The following is a 20,467-nucleotide window of genomic DNA, read 5'->3' as shown; positions in this document are numbered from 1 at the left end:
TATCCCGCTGCTGTACCAGTTCTTGCTGTAAACTGGCCAGCTGGGAGGCATTCCCCGGATCAGAGGACTGAAGAGCGGAGAGACGAGAGTCTATAGATTTCATAAAGGACATCATCCGGGTCTGATTCTCTCGCAAGAAAACAAGTTCTTTCTTGGCAGGCGAAGCTCCGGCGGGATCCATTGCCTTTGTGTACTATCACGGTTAGGAAGAAAAGAACCCCATAAGTGGACCCTCTGGGTCAGGGCTTCAGAGTCCCCAAGGACGAGCAGACCAGATGGAGGCACCCCCTGTACAGGGAGTGTTAGGAACAGGCCCAATGAGGATGAAACCGCAACTGCCAGAGCCAAAGGGGCGACTAAGGGTAAGACCACAGAAGATGAGATGACAAGAACAGCAGAGACTCAGGACAGGCAGGGACGGCAGAGAACACAGGGTAGACAGGAACAGCAAAGCTACCGGACGGGCAGGAACTGCAAGGACAGAGTACTGACCGGTATGATGAAGACGCAGGACTAGCAGGAACGACAAAGACCAAGGACTGGCAGGAACGGCAGAGATACAGGACTGGCAGGGACGGTGGAGACACAGGACCCGCAGGGACAGCAGAGACACAGGACCGGCAGGTGACGGCAGAGACACAGGACTTGCAGGTGACGGCAGAGACACAGGACTGGCAGGTGACGGCAGAGACACAGGACTAGCAGGGATGACAGAGACAAAGGACTGGCAGGGACGGCAGAGACACAGAACTGGCAGGGACGGCAGAGACACAGGACTGGCAGGGACGGCAGAGACACAGGAACGGCAGGGAACACGGGCTGAAAGGAATGGCAGAGACAATGAATATGGAACCAAGACTGAGTCACAGCATAAGAAGCAAAGACAGGGAGCCAGAGAAACCTAAAGAGATGCCAGCAAGAAGCCAGCGACAACAATAGACACAAAGGTGTCTTACCTGGGCAGACGCAGGAAGAAGTAACCGACGGGTGCCGCCATATTGGGGCGGAGCCACCGAGTCAGAAACTCCCAGAAGCCCCAGCGGTGAAAGGAGCGCATCTCCGCATGCGCAGACTGCTGAAGGGACGAACGCCAGAGAAGCCGGACGGAGAGGAGCGAGGAGGAGCATCGGGAGCGCGCTGGCCGGACAGGTAAGTATTAGGCAGAGTAACAGTGGCTGCCAGGTGGCATTGGCAGAGGTGGTGGTGGCGGCTGCCAGGTGGCATTGGCAGAGGTGGTGGTGGCGGCTGCCGGGTGGCATTGGCAGAGGTGGTGGTGGCGGCTGCCGGGTGGCATTGGCAGAGGTGGTGGTGGTGGCTGCCGGGTGGCATTGGCAGAGGTGGTGGTGGTGGCTGCCGGGTGGCATTGGCAGAGGTGGTGGTGGCGGCTGCCGGGTGGCATTGGCAGAGGTGGTGGTGGCGGCTGCTGGGTGGCATTGACAGAGGTGGTGGTGGCGGCTGCTGGGTGGCATTGGCAGAGGTGGTGGTGGTGGCTGCCGGGTGGCATTGGCAGAGGTGGTGGTGGCGGCTGCCGGGTGGCATTGGCAGAGGTGGTGGTGGCGGCTGCCGGGTGGCATTGGCAGAGGTGGTGGTGGCGGCTGCCGGGTGGCATTGGCAGAGGTTGTGGTGGCGGCTGCCGGGTGGCATTGGCAGAGGTGGTGGTGACGGCTGCCGGGTGGCATTGGCAGAGGTGGTGGTGGCGGCTGCCGGGTGGCATTGGCAGAGGTGGTGGTGGCTGCTGGGTGACATTGGCAGAGGTGGTGGTGGCGGCTGCCGGGTGGCATTGGCAGAGGTGGTGGTGGCGGCTGCTGGGTGGCATTGGCAGAGGTGGTGGTGGCGGCTGCCGGGTGGCATTGGCAGAGGTGGTGGTGGCGGCTGCCGGGTGGCATTGGCAGAGGTGGTGGTGGCGGCTGCCGGGTGGCATTGGCAGAGGTGATGGTGGCGGCTGCCGGGTGGCATTGGCAGAGGTGATGGTGGCGGCTGCCGGGTGGCATTGGCAGAGGTGGTGGTGGCGGCTGCCGGGTTGCATTGGCAGAGGTGGTGGTGGCGGCTGCCGGGTGGCATTGGCAGAGGTGGTGGTGGTGGCTGCCGGGTGGCATTGGCAGAGGTGGTGGTGGCGGCTGCCGGGTGGCATTGGCAGAGGTGGTGGTGGCTGCCGGGTGGCATTGGCAGAGGTGGTGGTGGCGGCTGCCGGGTGGCATTGGCAGAGGTGGTGGTGGCGGCTGCCAGGTGGCATTGGCAGAGGTGGTGGTGGCGGCTGCCAGGTGGTATTGTCAGCGTTGGTGGTGGCGGCTGCCAGGTGGTATTGGCAGAGGTGGTGGTGGCGGCTGCCAGGTGGTATTGGCAGAGGTGGTGGTGGCGGCTGCCGGGTGGCATTGGCAGAGGTGATGGTGGCGGCTGCCGGGTGGCATTGGCAGAGGTGGTGGTGGCGGCTGCCGGGTGGCATTGGCAGAGGTGGTGGTGGCGGCTGCCGGGTGGCATTGGCAGAGGTGGTGGTGGCGGCTGCCGGGTGGCATTGGCAGAGGTGGTGGTGGCGGCTGCCGGGTGGCATTGGCAGAGGTGGTGGTGGCGGCTGCCGGGTGGCATTGGCAGAGGTGGTGGTGGCGGCTGCCAGGTGGTATTGGCAGAGGTGGTGGTGGCGGCTGCCAGGTGGCATTGGCAGAGGTGGTGGTGGCGGCTGCCGGGTGGCATTGGCAGAGGTGGTGGTGGCGTCTGCCAGGTGGTATTGTCAGCGTTGGTGGTGGCGGCTGCCAGGTGGTATTGGCAGAGGTGGTGGTGGCGGCTGCCAGGTGGCATTGGCAGAGGTGGTGGTGGCGGCTGCCGGGTGGCATTGGCAGAGGTGGTGGTGGCGGCTGCCGTGTGGCATTGGCAGAGGTGGTGGTGGCGGCTGCCGGGTGGCATTGGCAGAGGTGGTGGTGGCGGCTGCCGGGTTGCATTGGCAGAGGTGGTGGTGGCGGCTGCCGGGTGGCATTGGCAGAGGTGGTGGTGGTGGCTGCCGGGTGGCATTGGCAGAGGTGGTGGTGGCGGCTGCCGGGTGGCATTGGCAGAGGTGGTGGTGGCTGCCGGGTGGCATTGGCAGAGGTGGTGGTGGCGGCTGCCGGGTGGCATTGGCAGAGGTGGTGGTGGCGGCTGCCAGGTGGCATTGGCAGAGGTGGTGGTGGCGGCTGCCAGGTGGTATTGTCAGCGTTGGTGGTGGCGGCTGCCAGGTGGTATTGGCAGAGGTGGTGGTGGCGGCTGCCAGGTGGTATTGGCAGAGGTGGTGGTGGCGGCTGCCGGGTGGCATTGGCAGAGGTGATGGTGGCGGCTGCCGGGTGGCATTGGCAGAGGTGGTGGTGGCGGCTGCCGGGTGGCATTGGCAGAGGTGGTGGTGGCGGCTGCCGGGTGGCATTGGCAGAGGTGGTGGTGGCGGCTGCCGGGTGGCATTGGCAGAGGTGGTGGTGGCGGCTGCCGGGTGGCATTGGCAGAGGTGGTGGTGGCGGCTGCCGGGTGGCATTGGCAGAGGTGGTGGTGGCGGCTGCCAGGTGGTATTGGCAGAGGTGGTGGTGGCGGCTGCCAGGTGGCATTGGCAGAGGTGGTGGTGGCGGCTGCCGGGTGGCATTGGCAGAGGTGGTGGTGGCATCTGCCAGGTGGTATTGTCAGCGTTGGTGGTGGCGGCTGCCAGGTGGTATTGGCAGAGGTGGTGGTGGCGGCTGCCAGGTGGCATTGGCAGAGGTGGTGGTGGCGGCTGCCGGGTGGCATTGGCAGAGGTGGTGGTGGCGGCTGCCGTGTGGCATTGGCAGAGGTGGTGGTGGTGGCTGCCGGGTGGCATTGGCAGAGGTGGTGGTGGTGGCTGCCGGGTGCCATTGGCAGAGGTGGTGGTGGCGGCTGCCAGGTGGCATTGGCAGAGGTGGTGGTAGCGGCTGCCAGGTGGCATTGGCAGAGGTGGTGGTGGCGGCTGCCAGGTGGTATTGGCAGAGTTGGTGGTGGCGGCTGCCAGGTGGTATTGGCAGAGGTTGTGGTGGCAGCTGCCAGGTGGCATTGGCAGAGGTGGTGGTAGCGGCTGCCAGGTGGCATTGGCAGAGGTGGTGTTGGTGGCTGCCAGGTGGTATTGTCAGCGTTGGTGGTGGCGGCTGCCAGGTGGTATTGGCAGAGGTGGTGGTGGCGGCTGCCAGTTGGTATTGACAGAGATGGTGGTGGTGGCTGCCAGGTGGTATTGGCAGAGATGGTGGTGGCGGCTGCCAGGTGGTATTGGCAGAGATGGTGGTGGCGGCTGCCAGGTGGTATTGGCAGAGATGGTGGTGGCGGCTGCCAGGTGGTATTGGCAGAGGTGGTGATGGTGGCTGCCAGGTGGTATTGGCAGCGGTGGTTGCTGTCGATGTTAAACCGAGGTTTCATAGCTGTATTGAGTGGAGATATAACAAATAATGTTAAAGTGCATTCCAATCACAAGATATTGATGAGCTATCCTTACGACCTATCCCCATAAATTAGCTGTTATAAGCTGTTCTACATCCGGATTTGCATTGTCTGGTCATGACCGCTATTCATTGATTGGGATTCTATTCAATGTGTTTCTATTCAGCCAGAGATCATACACAGCTGATCAGGGGTTGCCAGGTGCTGGACCCCACTAATCTGATATTGATGCTCTCCACTAAGCATAGGTAATCAATATCTTGTGAAGTGACAAAACAATCCCTTTATGTAATAGATGAGCATTATTTGTATTTCTTAACATCTAGCCATCCTGGCTAATAATGAATAAATTATTTACTACATCATTTCCTAGAATTACAAGATTACAAGGATGTAATTTAATGCTGAAACCATTCCTGCATGTGATGGCTTAATGGTGTGTGGTTTTACATAAACAAACTAACAAAATGCCTTTACAATTATCATTAGGAACTACATGCAATGCAAATTAGCTAATTTTCAATAACCGTTCACTTACAGAGGTGCTCCCAAAATCGTTATAGGTATTTAGACAGTTAAGTCCATATTTATTTGTGCATGCCAATGCATCTGACTTTTACGTTTCCCCTTTTGGTAAACTCCCCCTCATGTTGCCATCCCATGGCTCCAATGCTATCAGTCGAGCATGCGCAGTTTAGGCTCTATTTTTCCATAGACTGGTTGGCTGAGTATGCACAGTGATCTGGCCTTAATGTCACACTGGGGCCGAGAGGATGCCCAGCATGCGGCGCAACACCAGGGAAGAAATGCAAGGAAACCCGGGCAATAGGTAGAAGGGAGAGGGTTCACCTCCTAACATAAACCGGAGTCTGATACCTGAACTCCCTACAGTCCCTAGTCGGGTCCTTCCCCCCTGTGTGAGAACACCCTGTCTAGTGCGCAGGCCAGGGAGATAGTAGTCCCACTACTACAATAAGACAACACGAGGAAGGTACAACTAACAGTGGGAAAAGACACAACAAGTAACACTCCTTAGCTTCTCCAACAGGAAACTTCACTGCTGCAACTAGAGCTAACACCTCAGCTTATTCAGAGACTGACTGTCAAAGAGGTCAGTATAGAAGATCTATAACCAGCAAGCAGAGAAGCTACCAGTGGGTTTACATAGTGGGAGGGAGTGTTCACAAGATGCTGCAGCTGAGCACTCAAGCTCTAAGTTCACAGCCAGAAGATAGGGTTAAGAACCCTTTTTCAGCACAGAATAAAAGTAAATTCACTCAAAGTAGAGGACAAACACATCCTAAAGAGGACCTGCCATCTAATACACATTGTGACCTTCCGATCCTAGATCCTCCAGGGGTCACATCAGGACCTGACACTGAAGCATCAAGGAGAAGCCATGTGCTACTGGAAAGTCAAACATTGGAGGAATAGGATGGTCGGCTCGGCTCTGTTGGGCTGGATACACAAAGTGGCTGAAGGAGAATAAAAAACGCTAAAAGGGGCGAAAAAGGAATCTCCTGTAGGACTGGTCTGTATATTTACTGTCATAATACAGAATTGGGGCTTGGGGTAAAACATTGTCACTGGGTAATTATGTTTTAAATGCCCAAATGCAGCAAAGAACAGAAGACAAAGAAAACTGTTCCCGAGTCCATATTGACTCCCATGAATGATACGAGAACACTGAGAATACTGGAAGTGTAAATCTTAAAGCTAGAGGCAGCATATTACCGAAACATGAGTGTTAGGGAAAACATCCTCCATTTCCAGATACCATGATATTGCGTACACTCGCTTACTCTGCAAATAAGCCCAGAAGACTCATGAAATATGATGGGATCTCCTGGCACTGTTTATAGCCTGTCCTGTCACTGGTCACCGTCCGTATGGATGGAAGTCGCTGGTCCTGCAGTTCGCACCGTTCATAAAACTGCTGAAGAAGTTCTCGCCAAACGTGCGTCGGGGCGGCGGGGATTGTTCCTACAGCACTACTCTACACGTCCGTCATCTATTTAGGACTGCACGCGCTCTTTACCTGTTTATATTAGGACAAGTCCACCTAAAGGATTTCTGTGTTACATATAGGGCCCATCTTTATAGAACGCTCTGTTACTGGGTGTATTCCACCTGGTTTATTTACATGGATCCCTACCTCTGGCCTCACATGCTTTTTAATTATTTTATGTATGTTTTTCATGTTTAAATAAAATCCATTATTTTAAGGCATATATGCTCCTTTCTTTTTTCTTTTACCCCCTTTTTTTTGCAAAATCTGCTTTATGAAAGTTGCTTCTTTATTGTCAAGTGAGCAGGTTTTGCCTGTGGAAAAAAAACACAGCAAACACCCAACGTGTGCACAGAGCCTAATGCTATTGTGCCTCACTGATTGTATTGTTAACGTTCTTACTTATGACTGTTGTGTTTGAAATGGTTACACTGTAAAGCGCTGCGGAATAGGTTGGCGCTATATAAATAAAGATTATTATTATTATAATGGTAAAAATTGGTTACATCACCAAGAGTATGTGCACGTAACATATTTAAAGTTTTTTTTTTTAAGCAAATCCTCTCCAAAATTCACCTAAAAAATTATTTCAGGAACTTTTGGAAAGCAATTCCAGTTCATTTCTATAAAAATCCACTTTGTTAATATGAGGAGGCTTTTTTTCGGTTTAGACAAACACCTGGTGGACAGAAATAAATTACGGGTCATTTCTTTGAACAGGATCCAGAAGGAAACCTCTCCAAACATGGCCCCGTCCAATCAGAAGGCAGAAGCTCCAGGAGAAAACCTCTTCCCAAACCTCTTACTAATCGGGTGTATAACAATAAATGGCCGCTGTCTGTGCAGTCCGATCTATCCAGGAGTGAGGACTCGTCTACATCATTATGTCATCTAGACGGTTGGCTCAGTAATCTCTTACATGATCAGGGTGGTGGTCTTCCCCGTCTCATCTTGGGTGGTCTCCTCCCTACAGGACAGGAAACATAGATCATCAGTGCGGATTAGGATCAATATTCACAGGGAAAAGATACAATAAAATCAGACTTTATTAGACATGCATTAAATAGAGCAATACTGAACAGCGACACACAACTCAACCCAAAAATGCTCCAGTGGCCGGGAAGTGACCCTAATGGGAACTACTAGTGTAACCTCGGACAATGTGGGGTCCCAAACTGACCCTCTTACATATCCCACCTAACCTAGAAAGCGCCAATGACGCCCCTGCTCAAACACTGGCCCCAATAATCCCAAATATAGGGGAACGGGGCACCGGTCAGTCACATTACAGAAGGGTCATATTGGGACACAGGTATATTACCCACAAGAGCCGACATATACGCCGATAGTGGCAAACTAACACGGCTTCATCTCCTCGTTATCCGCAAAGGTAAAGGTAAACTAGTCATCTGGGTAATTTCACAATGCATCACTGGGAACGGAAGCTGGCGGCCGCATCGCTCGCATCGGTGGACGCCGGAGGGCGAGAATAGCACGATTTTTTATTTATTTATTTTTTAATTATTTTTAACATTATATCTTTTTACTATTGATGCAGCACAGGCAGGTCCAAGTAGACCATCCGCCGCCTTATCCTGGCATTGTAGGGAGGTCATACAGGCACTTGGAGGCCACACACACTACTGAGCATCATTTCCTTGTCTTGGTGCATTTCCACTGAAGTTGGATCCGCCTGTAATTTGATTTTTCACTTGGATTTTGAGTATCATTCCAAATCCAGACCTCCGTGGGATATTAATTTGGATTTACATTGATCATTTTTATGTTTTATATGTAATGAATAAAGATTTACAACTGAATTATTTCATTCCGTGCTATCTAGGATGTGGGATTTTAGTGATCCCTTTATTTTTTTGAGCAGTGTATTTATGAATGAGATCTCCTCGGAGACATCTTTTTTCTAAGCTAAACAAGCCCAACTTTTCTAACCTTTCATCATATGAGAGGTCTCCATTCCTGGTAATAATCTAGTTTCTGCCTTTGAACTGACTCTATCTTCTGAAAATCCTTTTTAACATATGGAGCCCAAAACTGGATCCCATATTCCAGATGTGGCCTCACAAGTGATTTATAAAGGGGTAACAGTATGGGATCGCAGGATTTTATCTTTTTTTATACACCGTAAAATCTTGTTGCCTTTGCAGCTGCTGCCTGACATTGAGTGCTGCTGCTCAGCTGACTTGTCCCCAGAATCCCCCGTCCTTGTCCTGTTCTGTAGTCCCGAGTATACTGCCATCTAATGTATATGCAGCCATAGGATTACACAGCGCGGGGAGCACAGGCCGTGTGGTGGTGCAGGGAGCTGACGGCTCCACTATTGTACTCAGCCATATCTAGGAGGATACGGAATGGACATGTGCCGACCTCCTGAGACCGCTCCCAAACCAAGCGTCCTAGACAGGGGGTATGCTGTAGAGAGTATACATGCTTCTTATTACACCTTGTGTCTTTCTGAAGGAGCCATAGAAAATGCTGATCATGGTCTCTTCTTCCAGGTGCCATTTTAAACAGTAAAATACATAGAATTCATCTAATTTATGTGTCCTATAAACATCCTAAACTGAGAAATGACTTTCACACCCTGACAAGTATCAGCGCAGACAGATGGACAGTGTGTGCAGACAGGTTTTATATCATTTCTACCTGGAAAAAAAGCACTTACAAGGTTTTCTCCATCCTGATTCGCTCTTTCTCCTCCTTCTCCCATCTTTCTTGCATTTCTTTTCTGTTGTACATGGAACATAAATCATCATCTCATATGTAAATGTATAAACATCAGCAATGTGAGGAGCAGCAGTGATCACATTCCCCTCGGTCTCCATGATACAATGTTGTGTCCTCAGAGCTGTCACTAGGGGGCGCTCACTGTGGAGGACAGAAGGCTGGCGGCATAAATACACCGCGTGGCGGTTCTACATCATTCATAGAGGTCGATCCCAGACTTATCTATGGCTTTCATTTCCCATTTTGGATCCTTCATTTTTTACTCCTTCCAAGAGCCACATCCCTTTATGTTTCGGTCTACATAGACATTTGAGGATTTGTCGACACAAGCAGAATTATTTTTTTTTTTTGAATTTGTAAAATGTATTTCTGCTGGTTTGTTGTCTCCATAATCGTACTGACCTGGAGAATCGTATCGTCAGGTCATTATTACTCTACAATGAACATTCTAAGGAAGAATCCCCAAAAACCATTACAGAATTTACTTTTTTTCCTGCAATTTTGGAGAACTTGGAATTTCACTTCTAATACATCACGTGATAAATTGAATAGTGTTTATGAAATATACAACTTGTTCTGCAAATAAACAAGCCCTGATATCGCTATGGATGGAAAAATAAAGAATGATGGCTCTTAGAAGTAGGGGGAGATGAATACGCAAAACAGAACAGCCCCATGTTGGTAAGGGGTTAAATAGGTGAACAGCCGCAGGTGGAGCTCACTCCTGCTGGGCTGTTATAGGCAGATGATGGCTGTGAAACCCAGCAACTATCTCCCTGGGGCAGCTTCTGAGCCGCTCTGTCCTCCTGAGCTGACCACAGGCCGCCATCATTGGGATAACGTGACCTTCCCACTCACAGTCCGTGTATAATGCAGATGTGACCCCTGGGGGCTCCTGCTTCCTCCATCCGCCACTATCCCTCTGCTTTCTACCCCTTCTCTTCACGTGTGGTCGCCAGGAGTCTCCAAACAGTGTTCTTGGGGGATGACTTTCTCTATATGTTTAACATATATAATATCTGACATATTTCTACAGACGCCATATTAAGATATTGGCTCATGTTTCTGCGGCGCCCCAGGGTCCTGGTCATTGCAGTAATATCGTTCTCCTCTAGGGGGAGTGATGTTACGTTTGGAGGCAATAAAGGAGATCTCTTTACCAGGTAACACAAACCAGACAACACACTTCACACTCCAGTCCGCCAGGGGAGCCATGCTCCTATTTATTAGGGCACTCTTCACAATTAGGTAAAACTGGTGGCCTGGAGAGGAAGTCAGGCAGTTCCCGTCAGGCAGACAGAGAGGAAGGAGGAATATCGAGCAGTTGCTGACAGAGTTGGTCCCTGACAGGGGTGGGATCCTGTCAGAGGCCTAGACAGAAGGCCGCGGAGCTGTGCCTGCCCCACGTGCGGCAGCATCCTAAGAAAGAGACAAGAACAGCGAATTGTATTGTAGAGGGTGAGAAACGAAGTCATAGCAAAAGGAGAGGAAACCAGAAGGAGTTCAGCCCTGCACAGGCTGCCTCCTTCTGAGGCGCAGGATCCGGTAGCCGGAACACTGAGGGAGCAACAGTCTCTATGCCTTGCTCCAGAGACCGGCAGGACAGATAATTCCACGTTACCTGCCCGACCTATACCCAGGAGGCACAGTGGCAACTTGTGGGGGCCGGGGCGTGCTAGAGTCCCTGTAAAAAGCCTCAGGCCACCGGTCATATGGGTCTGTCCTATCCATCTGGGGACAGAGAGAGACATAACATCTAGAACATCTACCACAGTTGTGAGGACCTTATGAGAAGCTCAGCAGGGAGGTACTACAACACCCAGGCGCTAGAGGAAGGCTACTGATTTCCACCTGGATAAGGGGACTCTGGATTTGCCTCCAGACCGGCCGGACTCTGCCTGCCCTGTGACCTGGTGCTCTGGACTGTGGACACTGAAGCCTTCAGTAAAGGTAAAGAGACTGCAACCTTGTGTCCTCGTCCTTCACCGCGCCTCTCACCATCCACACACTGGGAGCCCTGGGGATACACTTCACCTGTGGGAAGGTATACCATCTAGCTGCCATAACATCACCCCAGCGGACCCCTTACAGCAGCGTCGGTCACTCTGACCGAATACCACAGGTGGCGTCACGAACATTATCCCTTTAAAGACCTTTCCCCCTTTTACACGGACATCCCTAGGGCCACGGACCGGGTCAGCCACCGTGACATCCCCCGGGTACCGAGTACCCCACGTCCCTATGGGGGCGATCCATTTCTTTTCTTCTCACCAGTCCAATAACAATTCCTAATGTTTGTTTCCCATAAAACGCTTTGCCGTCTTTTCCCCCTAAATTCTGATAACTGAGCGACCCCCTGTAAATGTCGCCTCTCTGTGCAGTAGAGATACGGTGGATGATGTGCAGACAGGTTTCTACCATCTGTCCCTGAGTACAAGGAATCGCACATCGCAGATAAGGACACGTCGGGATCATTATGGGATCTACAAGGTTTGCTGAGATTACATCAGTCATTCTCGCCACTTACATAATCTCCTTCCTGCTCTTTGTCAGTCGCCTTTTCTTCTTTGTATCAAGTTTGACATTCTCACTATTGTACAAGAAAGAAACATCCATTTATGTTAAATGGTCACAAACTCAATATTACGACAAAATGTAAGAAGCTTTGTAATATATCGTATCAGAGAAATCTGCTTCCTTCTCCACTTATGAGCCACTTCTACTCCCATCTGTGTCTTGAACTCACCACCCCCCAAAAAAAAACAGTTTAAAGTGAACCTGTCAGGTCTTATAGCGCTATTATCTGTAGATATTGGGTTAATCTGCAGGTTAATAGCGTTATGAAGGCGCTGGCCGCTGTACTGAAAGTGCGTCACCTGGGAGAAAATGAACTGTTTTTCTTCTGGGAGCCTCCGGCTTTCAGTCATGCAGGCGTGTCCTGAGGAATTAGTCACGGCTCACAGCACTGAGAGTGGTGACTGTAACCGCAACCCGACACAGACTGACAGGTCGCTCAGAAGTGCATCAGTGCAGAGCCGGCTGTCAGTCAGTGTCGGTGTGCGGTTACAGCTGCCCTCACTGTGTACTTAGTGGTGACTGAAGCTGTGCCGGACACTCCTCTATGACTGAAAGCCGGAGGCTCCTCTATTGCCGGCATACACAGTAATCACACTGCACTCAGATGACATCTGAGTGCAGTCCAATGTTTCGCCCACACCCATAGACTTGTATAGGTGACTATGATACAATTGCTAATTTGCATGAGAAAATAATCTCAGCTCTGAGCTGCCCCATAGAATAACACTGCTCCGAGTGCTGTGAGATGTGTTATCATGTAGCACTGGGCCGTGTTATAGGCTCGTGTGAGCGAACCCTTCCCCTGCACATTTACCCCATGTCTACAGGCTGCTTGTCATAGCGCTTGAGGACATGACTGCTTCCCTAGAAACTCCTCCACACGGTGCATCTTTCTTGCGCTGTTATTCTGCACCTTTTCTTGTGGGGGGTCAGTGGCATTTTTTGTTACAAGTGCAACGTGCTGTAGAGTCGGCTTTTTCTCCGACTGTCACCGACCTGATGATTTTGTATCCATCAGCTGTGCTGCTGAATAAACTGATCGTCAGCAGCAGGAGTCTAAGGTTTTTATTCACTTGATAATATCGGCACACTAGGCGGCACAAGGCAGGGAACAGTGCAGAGAATATATGCCCCCGACCAACATCGTCCCGCCCACGGGGCACTTACCTCCTCATTTACATATAATACTATATCCTCTGACACAGCTAAGTGGGGGGACCACGGCGGTGGATTGGGGCGCCAGGAGGCAGAGTCACTGCTGCCGGAAGCTGGAGGCGGTGGCAGGAGTGGAGCGATGCGGTGTGCTCCGGGCTGGGAGGAGGTGGTGTGAGGCGGTGCGAGGCTGTGGCGGGCTCCGGGCTTGGAGGAGGTGTGAGGCGGTGCGAGGCTGTGGTGGGCTCCGGGCTGGGCGGAGGAGGTGTGAGGCGGTGCGAGGCTGTGGTGAGCTCCGGGCTGGGCGGAGGAGGTGTGAGGCGGTGCGAGGCTGTGGTGGGCTCCGGGCTGGGAGGAGGGGGTGTGAGGTGGTGCGAGGCTGTGGCGGGCTCCGGGCTGGGAGGAGGGGGTGTGAGGCAGTGCGAGGCTGCGGTGTGCTCCGGGCTGGGCGGAGGGGGTGTGAGGCGGTGCGAGGCTGTGGTGGGCTCCGGGCTGGGCAGTGGGGGTGTGAGGTGGTGCGAGGGTGTGGTGGGCTCCGGGCTGGGCAGAGGGGGTGTGAGGCGGTGCGAGGCTGTGGTGGGCTCCGGGCTGGGCAGTGGGGGTGTGAGGTGGTGCGAGGGTGTGGTGGGCTCCGGGCTGGGAGGAGGGGGTGTGAGGCGGTGCGAGGCTGTGGCAGGCTCCGGGCTGGGCAATGGGGGTGTGAGGTGGTGCGAGGGTGTGGTGGGCTCCGGGCTGGGCGGAGAGGGTGTGAGGTGGTGCGAGGCTGTGGCAGGCTCCGGGCTGGGCAGAGGGGGTGTGAGGCGGTCCGAGGCTGTGCCGGGCTGGGAGGAGGGGGTGTGAAGCGGTGCGAGGCTGTGGCGGGCTCCGGGCTGGGCGGAGGGGGTGTGAGGCGGTGCGAGGCTGTGGTGAGCTCCGGGCTGGGCGGAGGGGGCGTGAGGCGGTGCGAGGCTGTGGCGGGCTCCGGGCTGGACGGAGGGGGTGTGAGGCGGTGCGAGGCTGTGGTGAGCTCCGGGCTGGGCGGAGGGAGCGTGAGGCGGTGCGAGGCTGTGGCGGGCTTCAGGCTGGACGGAGGGGGTGTGACGCGGTGCGAGGCTGTGGTGAGCTCCGGGCTGGGCGGAGGGGGCGTGAGGCGGTGCCAGGCTGTGGCGGGCTCCGGGCTGGGCAGTGGGGGTGTGAGGTGGTGCGAGGGTGTGGTGGGCTCCGGGCTGGGAGGAGGGGGTCTGAGGTGGTGCGAGGGTGTGGTGGGCTCACTCTTCCCATCCTTTTCATTGCGGAGTACCTTGGAAATGTCCTCTGGAGACAGCGCATGCGCAGGTTGAGATCTCGGGATTATAACCACCATATAACGGAGTAATATTAATAATCATGATTATAATTTTATACCGAGTCTAAGACCAAATCTGGGGACATTTCCACTTTGTACCTGGTGGGGGTCCGACTACCAGAACTGCTGCAGATCCTGAGAGTGGAGGGTCCGCAGTGCTGGCTTATTGCCGCATCCCCTCCATTCAGAGGCGTAGCTAGGGTTTCAACTTGGGGGCGAAACATCTGAGTGGGCCCCTAACTAGCTAACCCTGATTACAGCTTATAGTGGAACCTCAGAATATGATCACGCTGTTATTGAAAATAAATCTATATACACAAACGAACATTGATTTTACCGCCATATTGTGACGATATGCAACTTTGATGGTCGCAATACTATGAGTGCCCCTATAACAATACAGTAATGCTAAGTGCCCACTTTACATTTAATAATGTCCCCTAAGTTCCCTCATGTACTGCTCCCTTATACACAGTATGGTGAGCTCAAAGCTTCCATATACACAGTATAAGGCCCCCACAGCTTCCCTATACACAGTATGGTGAGCTCAAAGCTTCTCTATACACGGTATAAGGCCCCCACAGCTTCCCTATACACAGTATGGTGAGCTCAAAGCTTCCATATACACAGTATAAGGCCCCCACAGCTTCCCTATAAACAGTATGGTGAGCTCAAAGCTTCTCTATACACGGTATAAGGCCCCCACAGCTTCCCTATACACAGTATGGTGAGCTCAAAGCTTCTCTATACACGGTATAAGGCCCCCACAGCTCCCCTATACACAGTATGATGATTCTATAACTCCCCGATTCACCGTATGATGTTCTCACTGCTCCCCTATACACAGTATAATGCTGACAGAGCTCCACTATAGAAAGTATAATGCCCCCCCCAGAGCTCCCCTATACACAGTGTAATGGGCCAACAGCTCCCATATGCACAATATGCCTTCACAGTTCCCTATACACAGTATGGTGGGTGCACATCTCCCTTATAAACAGTATGATGGGCCCGCAGTTTCCGTCAAACAGTATGATGGGCCCGCAGCTCCCTTATACACAGTATGATGGGCCCGCAGCTCCCTTATACACAGTATGATGAGCCCGCAGCTCCCTTAAACACAGTATGATGGGCCCACAGCTCCCTTATACACAGTATGATGGGCCCGCAGCTCCCTTATACACAGTATGATGGGCCCGCAGCTCCCTTATACACGGTATGATGAGCCCACAGCTCCCTTATACACAGTATGATGGGCCCACAGCTCCCTTATACACAGTATGATGGGCCCGCAGCTCCCTTATACACAGTATGATGGGCCCGCAGCTCCCTTATACACAGTATGATGGGCCCGCAGCTCCCTTATACACAGTATGATGGGCCCGCAGCTCCCTTATACACAGTATGAGCCCACAGCTCCCTTATGCACAGCATGATGGGCCCGCAGCTCCCTTATACACAGTATGATGGGCCCGCAGCTCCCTTATACACAGCATGATGGGCCCGCAGCTCCCTTATACACAGTATGATGGACCCGCAGCTCCCTTATACACAGTATGATGGGCCCGCAGCTCCCTCATACACAGTATGATGAGCCCATAGCTCCCTTATACACAGCATGATGGGCCCGCAGCTCCCTTATACACAGTATGATGGGCCCGCAGCTCCCTTATACACAGTATGATGGGCCCGCAGCTCCCTTATACACAGTATGATGGGCCCGCAGCTCCCTTATACACAGTATGATGGGCCCGCAGCTCCCTTATACACAGTATGATGGGCCCGCAGCTCCCTTATACACAGTATGAGCCCACAGCTCCCATTGTCTGGAGCATCATGCAGGACTTACAAGGGATGTAAAGGTAGTGGGCCTTCAAAGAGTAAGACCTAATATACGGAGACAGGATCAGCAAGGGGAAGGTTAGAGAATGGAATCCAGTGGATTTATGACCCTAATTCTGTTAGGCCATTTGGTAGTAATGAAGATTTAGCCTTCACGGGCTTTCTCAGGACTTCATTCTTCCCCTGTCCCCCCCCCCCCATGTATTGTTACTAGTTGTTATCTCTCCCATATATGCACTGACTGAGCTCTTCCGGGATCTCACACACAACCTGTTTTTCCTGCTTTATGGAACGCACTTGAGTCGCTCAGCGCGTGCGCACTGACCGTTGGGCTTATCCACCGCATGTGACTGAAGTCTCTCAGTGGACGCCGCCGCGCACCTGTGTCGGCCGCGCACCTGTGTCGGCGTCTCCTGATTGGCCAGCAGGTGCACTTGCTACTTATAAATAGGGTCTTGACGTCCACCATGACACTTCCCCTGATGAAGCGGCTGTGAGGCAGCGACGCGCGTTGGCTAGAGCAGGCAGACCTGGGGCATGTTGGTTTAGTAAGTCAGATATTGCATTAGCGCAGTCCCATTCATTACATTTGGATCTTGGCTCATTGTTTATGGCTCATCCATGCAGGTGACTACATTTGGTGTATTCTCGCCTTACTCCTCTGTGATGTGCTCACAGACATGGTGAAAGCCATTGATGCCATTGTGATGTGTATATGTGTATTTCTAGAAATTCTATAGACGGCAGCTTCTGATTAGTCATTTCTATACGGTCTGGCTCTCGGAGAGTTTGGCTCCTCAGTCCAGGACTTTTAGCTGAAAATGTGAATATGTTTTTCATTTTTTAATCTAACGTCCCCTGACATCACTTCTTCTCTTGGGAATTGTAACGCGGCTCCACATATTTACATTTTCATCTACATTTCGCTCCTGTACATTGGAGGCGATTTCCCCTGTGAGCCCTTTTATTCTCCATTGTATATATATAGTTTTTCTGCTATGTATTTGTAATGTGGACGGCTTTTGGGATTATTTAATATCTTTGCACATTTCTTACTCACCTGCCTTGCATTGTCTCGCATGTCGCTCCACTATGATTTTAACTGTTTTTAATTGTATGTTGTTGTCTAACTTGGCATTGTTAATAAAGCCATTGATGTGGGCATCGGCACTGAGCCCACATCTTTCCCGGCACATGTCAGCTCTTTTGAACAACTGACATGTGCCTCTAACAGCCGTGGGTGGAATCACGATCCACCCTCGGCTGTTAACTAGTTAAATGCCGCTGTCAAACTCTGTCAGCGACATATAGCGCACGCTTCCGGCAAGCAAAACCTATCGGTGACCCTGTCATGTGATGGCGGATCACCGATGGGTTGGCATGACAACGAGAGGTCTCCAGCGGATCTCTTTGGTTGTCACTGCCCGATTGCTCGGAGCTACCTGAATCAGAGGATCAGCCGTCTGAGATCAGGAAACATTGATATCGCTGCATGATCTATAAGGTTTGCTTCTATTAAGGAGTTACATTTTGTTACTTACGTTCTTGTGAACTTCTCTTTAACGTATTTTTTGAATCTTCCAATAGCTCTCATCAGGGGATTCACCCTATAGCACAAGGAGAACATGTCACTGTGTGTGTTAGGTAAGGGAGACACTGGGACTTCTGTGTTACACTGGTCATTTATTGATAAAAGATGTCAGCTCTTAGTTGTCCCCTATCCCCAGTATAGGGCATAAGTTAGTGATTCCGGGGTGCGTCTGCTGGGACCTCCAGCTCTGAGATGTCCCCCCATAGGATGGAGCCGAGGTGGCGTATGCGCCCCACACACTGCACAATGAGAAGAAAGACTCTTACCTGGAAGCTGGTTCTGTAGCTAAAAGACAAACAACAGTTTACAATTAGATTTACTGAACGACCTAATAAATCGCTCAGCGGCAGCGGACGACTTATTGTTCGCTCGTATTCACACGTCATTTTATTCTCAGCCACACAAAACTAAGCCAACGCCTTCTCATTAAGGGGCAGCATCGGATTCTCAGCTTTTTTTTTTCTTTTTTTTTCGCCTTTTGTGTCCATTTTTACCATCAGTATGTCATCTATTTCTTTTACAGGCAAAAAAAGGAATAAAAAAGCTGGTGGACGTTGTTCCTAGTAGTCAGTGAGTGGGTGAGTTTGGTGGACACTTCGCCCCCGGTGACATGTTCCCGGCCCCATAGACTATAAGGGCCAGTGAGAAATAGACGGCAGCCCCCCTGTACACATGTGAGGAGCCTTTCCTTCCCAACGTTACTGCCCAGAGACTTCCTGACCCCATTATGGGATCTGCTCCGGCATTCAGGCCTCGGCTATACTGTAACTACTGGGGTGCAGGGGGGTTACATCCATAGTGGCGGACACACGGCCGGGGGTCCTGGGGGGCGCTGCCTCTGTTCCCCATCACCCACCGTCATCATTACTGCTCCTGTGCGTCTGAGGCTCCGCTCCGCAGGCGCCATTACATCAATAGACCGCGCCTGCAGTGCAAAGCTCCGTCCCCGCACTGCACAGAGCGGAGCCGGGCGCTGGGAGGAGACGGCGAGGTAGAAATGCTGGAATTGTCACTTCTGAGAAGGTCAATACTTACTTGTCATGGTGGAAATTGGCATCTGTAAATGTAAAAAGAGAAAAGTATAAAGGCCATGAAATATTCCCGCCTCTTCCACCTCACACAGTCATAGGCTTCTATTACACTGGACAATCAATGGGGTTTCCGTTAATCGCAGCAGATAGATGGATTAATAGTAAGGCGATGTGTGAGCGCCGCTCCGTGCCCCATTCACACCGTCCATACACCGCAGCCTGGTCAGTGACCCCGGCGTCTGCCGGCAGCTCAGCCACAGCGGACTTTATGCTCCATTTATTCAGGTATAAAATCTGTGGAATAGATCTATAAACGAGCTGCATCTTATCAATCTCTGAAGCTGCGGCTATTGTTTCCATGTTTATGCTAAATAATGGGGGCAAACTATCTTCATCATGAAGTGTCAGGGTCCTTGGAGGGGTCTCAGATGCAGAGCCCACTCCACCGCGGGCAGTTGTCTATATTCTATAGATGTCATCCCCCTCTATCGGAAGCAGCTGGCGTGCCCACTGATTGCCGCTGTTAACCTGTGTAATGCCACTGTCAGCAGAGCTGAGGAAGCTGCCCACCCCAGGCTCTGTATGTCCCACGTCCATAGACAGTGAGCTGCCTGTCACAGGAGGGGCGTGTCAGACCAGGGCTCAGGAGCAGCTAGTCCCAGCAATGATAAGCTACAGGTAATAATACAATCATTGTAAGCAAACAGCAGCATGGAGCGTGATAAGAGGCAGCGCCGACATCTGTGTGTTAACCCCTGCAGCATGCGCTCTTCAGTTTACGGAGCACATACTGCCGACAGGTTTCCTTTAAATAAAAAAAAATGCCGGTTTCCTATGGTGATAACCGTGCTGAGCTGATTAGCCGGGCAGTTGGCCATGCGAAAACAACGGACGTCAGACAACAGAAATTCATCTTCATATATGTCCAGAGATATCGTTACAATCACTGTTCTGAATTACATGACTTTTATTATTTCACACTTACACGACTGGTTTCTGAAATTTCACTCGTTAGTCTCATTAATAGCATAAACCTGAATTAGATAAAAAGAGAAAGGTTTCCTTATAAAAGGCCTAATGTTCAATACCAATTGTATCCATAGTGCATATTGCCATAACGAGCTCATTAACCCCTTCACCCCCGGAGCTGTTTTCGTTTTTCGCTCTCCTCCTTCCCAGAGCCATAACTTTTTTATTTTTCTGTCAATTTGGCCATGTGAGGGCTTATTTTTTGCAGGATGAGATGCACTTTTGAACAATAGCATTGGTTTTACCATGCCGTGTAACAGAAAACGGGAAAAAAATTCCAAGTGTGATGAAATTCAAAAAAGTGCAATCTCACACTTGTTTTTTGTTTGGCTTTTTTGCTAGGTTCACCAAATGCTAAAACTAACCTGCCATTATGATTCTCCAGGTCATTACGAGTTCATAGACACCTAACATGTCTAGGTTATTTTTTATCTAAGTGGTGGAAAAAAATTCCAAATTTTGCTAAAAAAAAAAAACATTGCGCGATTTTCCGATACCCGTAGCCTCTCCATTTTTCGTGATCTGGGGTCAGGTGAGGGCTTATTTTTTGCGTGTCGAGCTGGTGTTTTTAATGATACCATTTTGGTGTAGATATGTTCTTTTGATCGCCTTTTAATGCAATGTCGCGGCGACCAAAAAAACATAATTTTGGCGTTTTATTTTTTTCTCGCTACGCCATTTAGCGATCAGGTTAATCATTTGTTTTTATTGATAGATCAGGCGATTCTGAACGCGGCGATAACAAATATGTGTAGGTTTGATTTTTTTTTTTTAAT

At 51.5% G+C, this 20,467-nt stretch overlaps 1 protein-coding gene across 1 annotated transcript; it reads right to left on the bottom strand.

Annotated features, from left to right (window-relative positions):
- Positions 1–3,443: 3,443 nt before the first annotated feature.
- On the bottom strand, positions 3,444–19,883 carry LOC143793126 (uncharacterized). Its single transcript, XM_077279793.1, has 8 exons — positions 19,648–19,883; positions 18,667–18,688; positions 17,898–17,916; positions 17,582–17,647; positions 11,673–11,735; positions 9,084–9,146; positions 7,320–7,367; positions 3,444–4,373 (listed from the first exon to the last, which is right to left on the bottom strand). The coding sequence occupies exons 1-8, from the start codon at positions 19,690–19,692 to the stop codon at positions 4,355–4,357; spliced, it is 345 nt and encodes a 114-aa protein (XP_077135908.1). The 5' UTR covers positions 19,693–19,883; the 3' UTR covers positions 3,444–4,354.
- Between the last annotated feature and the right edge of the window lie 584 nt (positions 19,884–20,467).

This window comes from Ranitomeya variabilis, chromosome 1 (assembly GCF_051348905.1).
Source record: "Ranitomeya variabilis isolate aRanVar5 chromosome 1, aRanVar5.hap1, whole genome shotgun sequence".
Classification (NCBI taxonomy): domain Eukaryota; kingdom Metazoa; phylum Chordata; class Amphibia; order Anura; family Dendrobatidae; genus Ranitomeya; species Ranitomeya variabilis.
Note: the sequence above shows the minus strand (reverse complement) of the source record. Positions and strands in the feature narration are given on the sequence as shown.

Bases quoted from the DNA above. Each gene is read 5' to 3' on its own strand.
- LOC143793126 (XM_077279793.1), bottom strand. From the start codon at position 19,692: ATGCTATTAATGAGACTAACGAGTGAAATTTCAGAAACCAGTCGT. The intron at 18,689-19,647 runs GTAAGTGTGAAA...TTACATTTACAG, and splicing joins AAATTTCAGAAACCAGTCGT to ATGCCAATTTCCACCATGAC. The intron at 11,736-17,581 runs GTAAGTAACAAA...CTTGTACAATAG, and splicing joins AAAGAGAAGTTCACAAGAAC to TGAGAATGTCAAACTTGATA.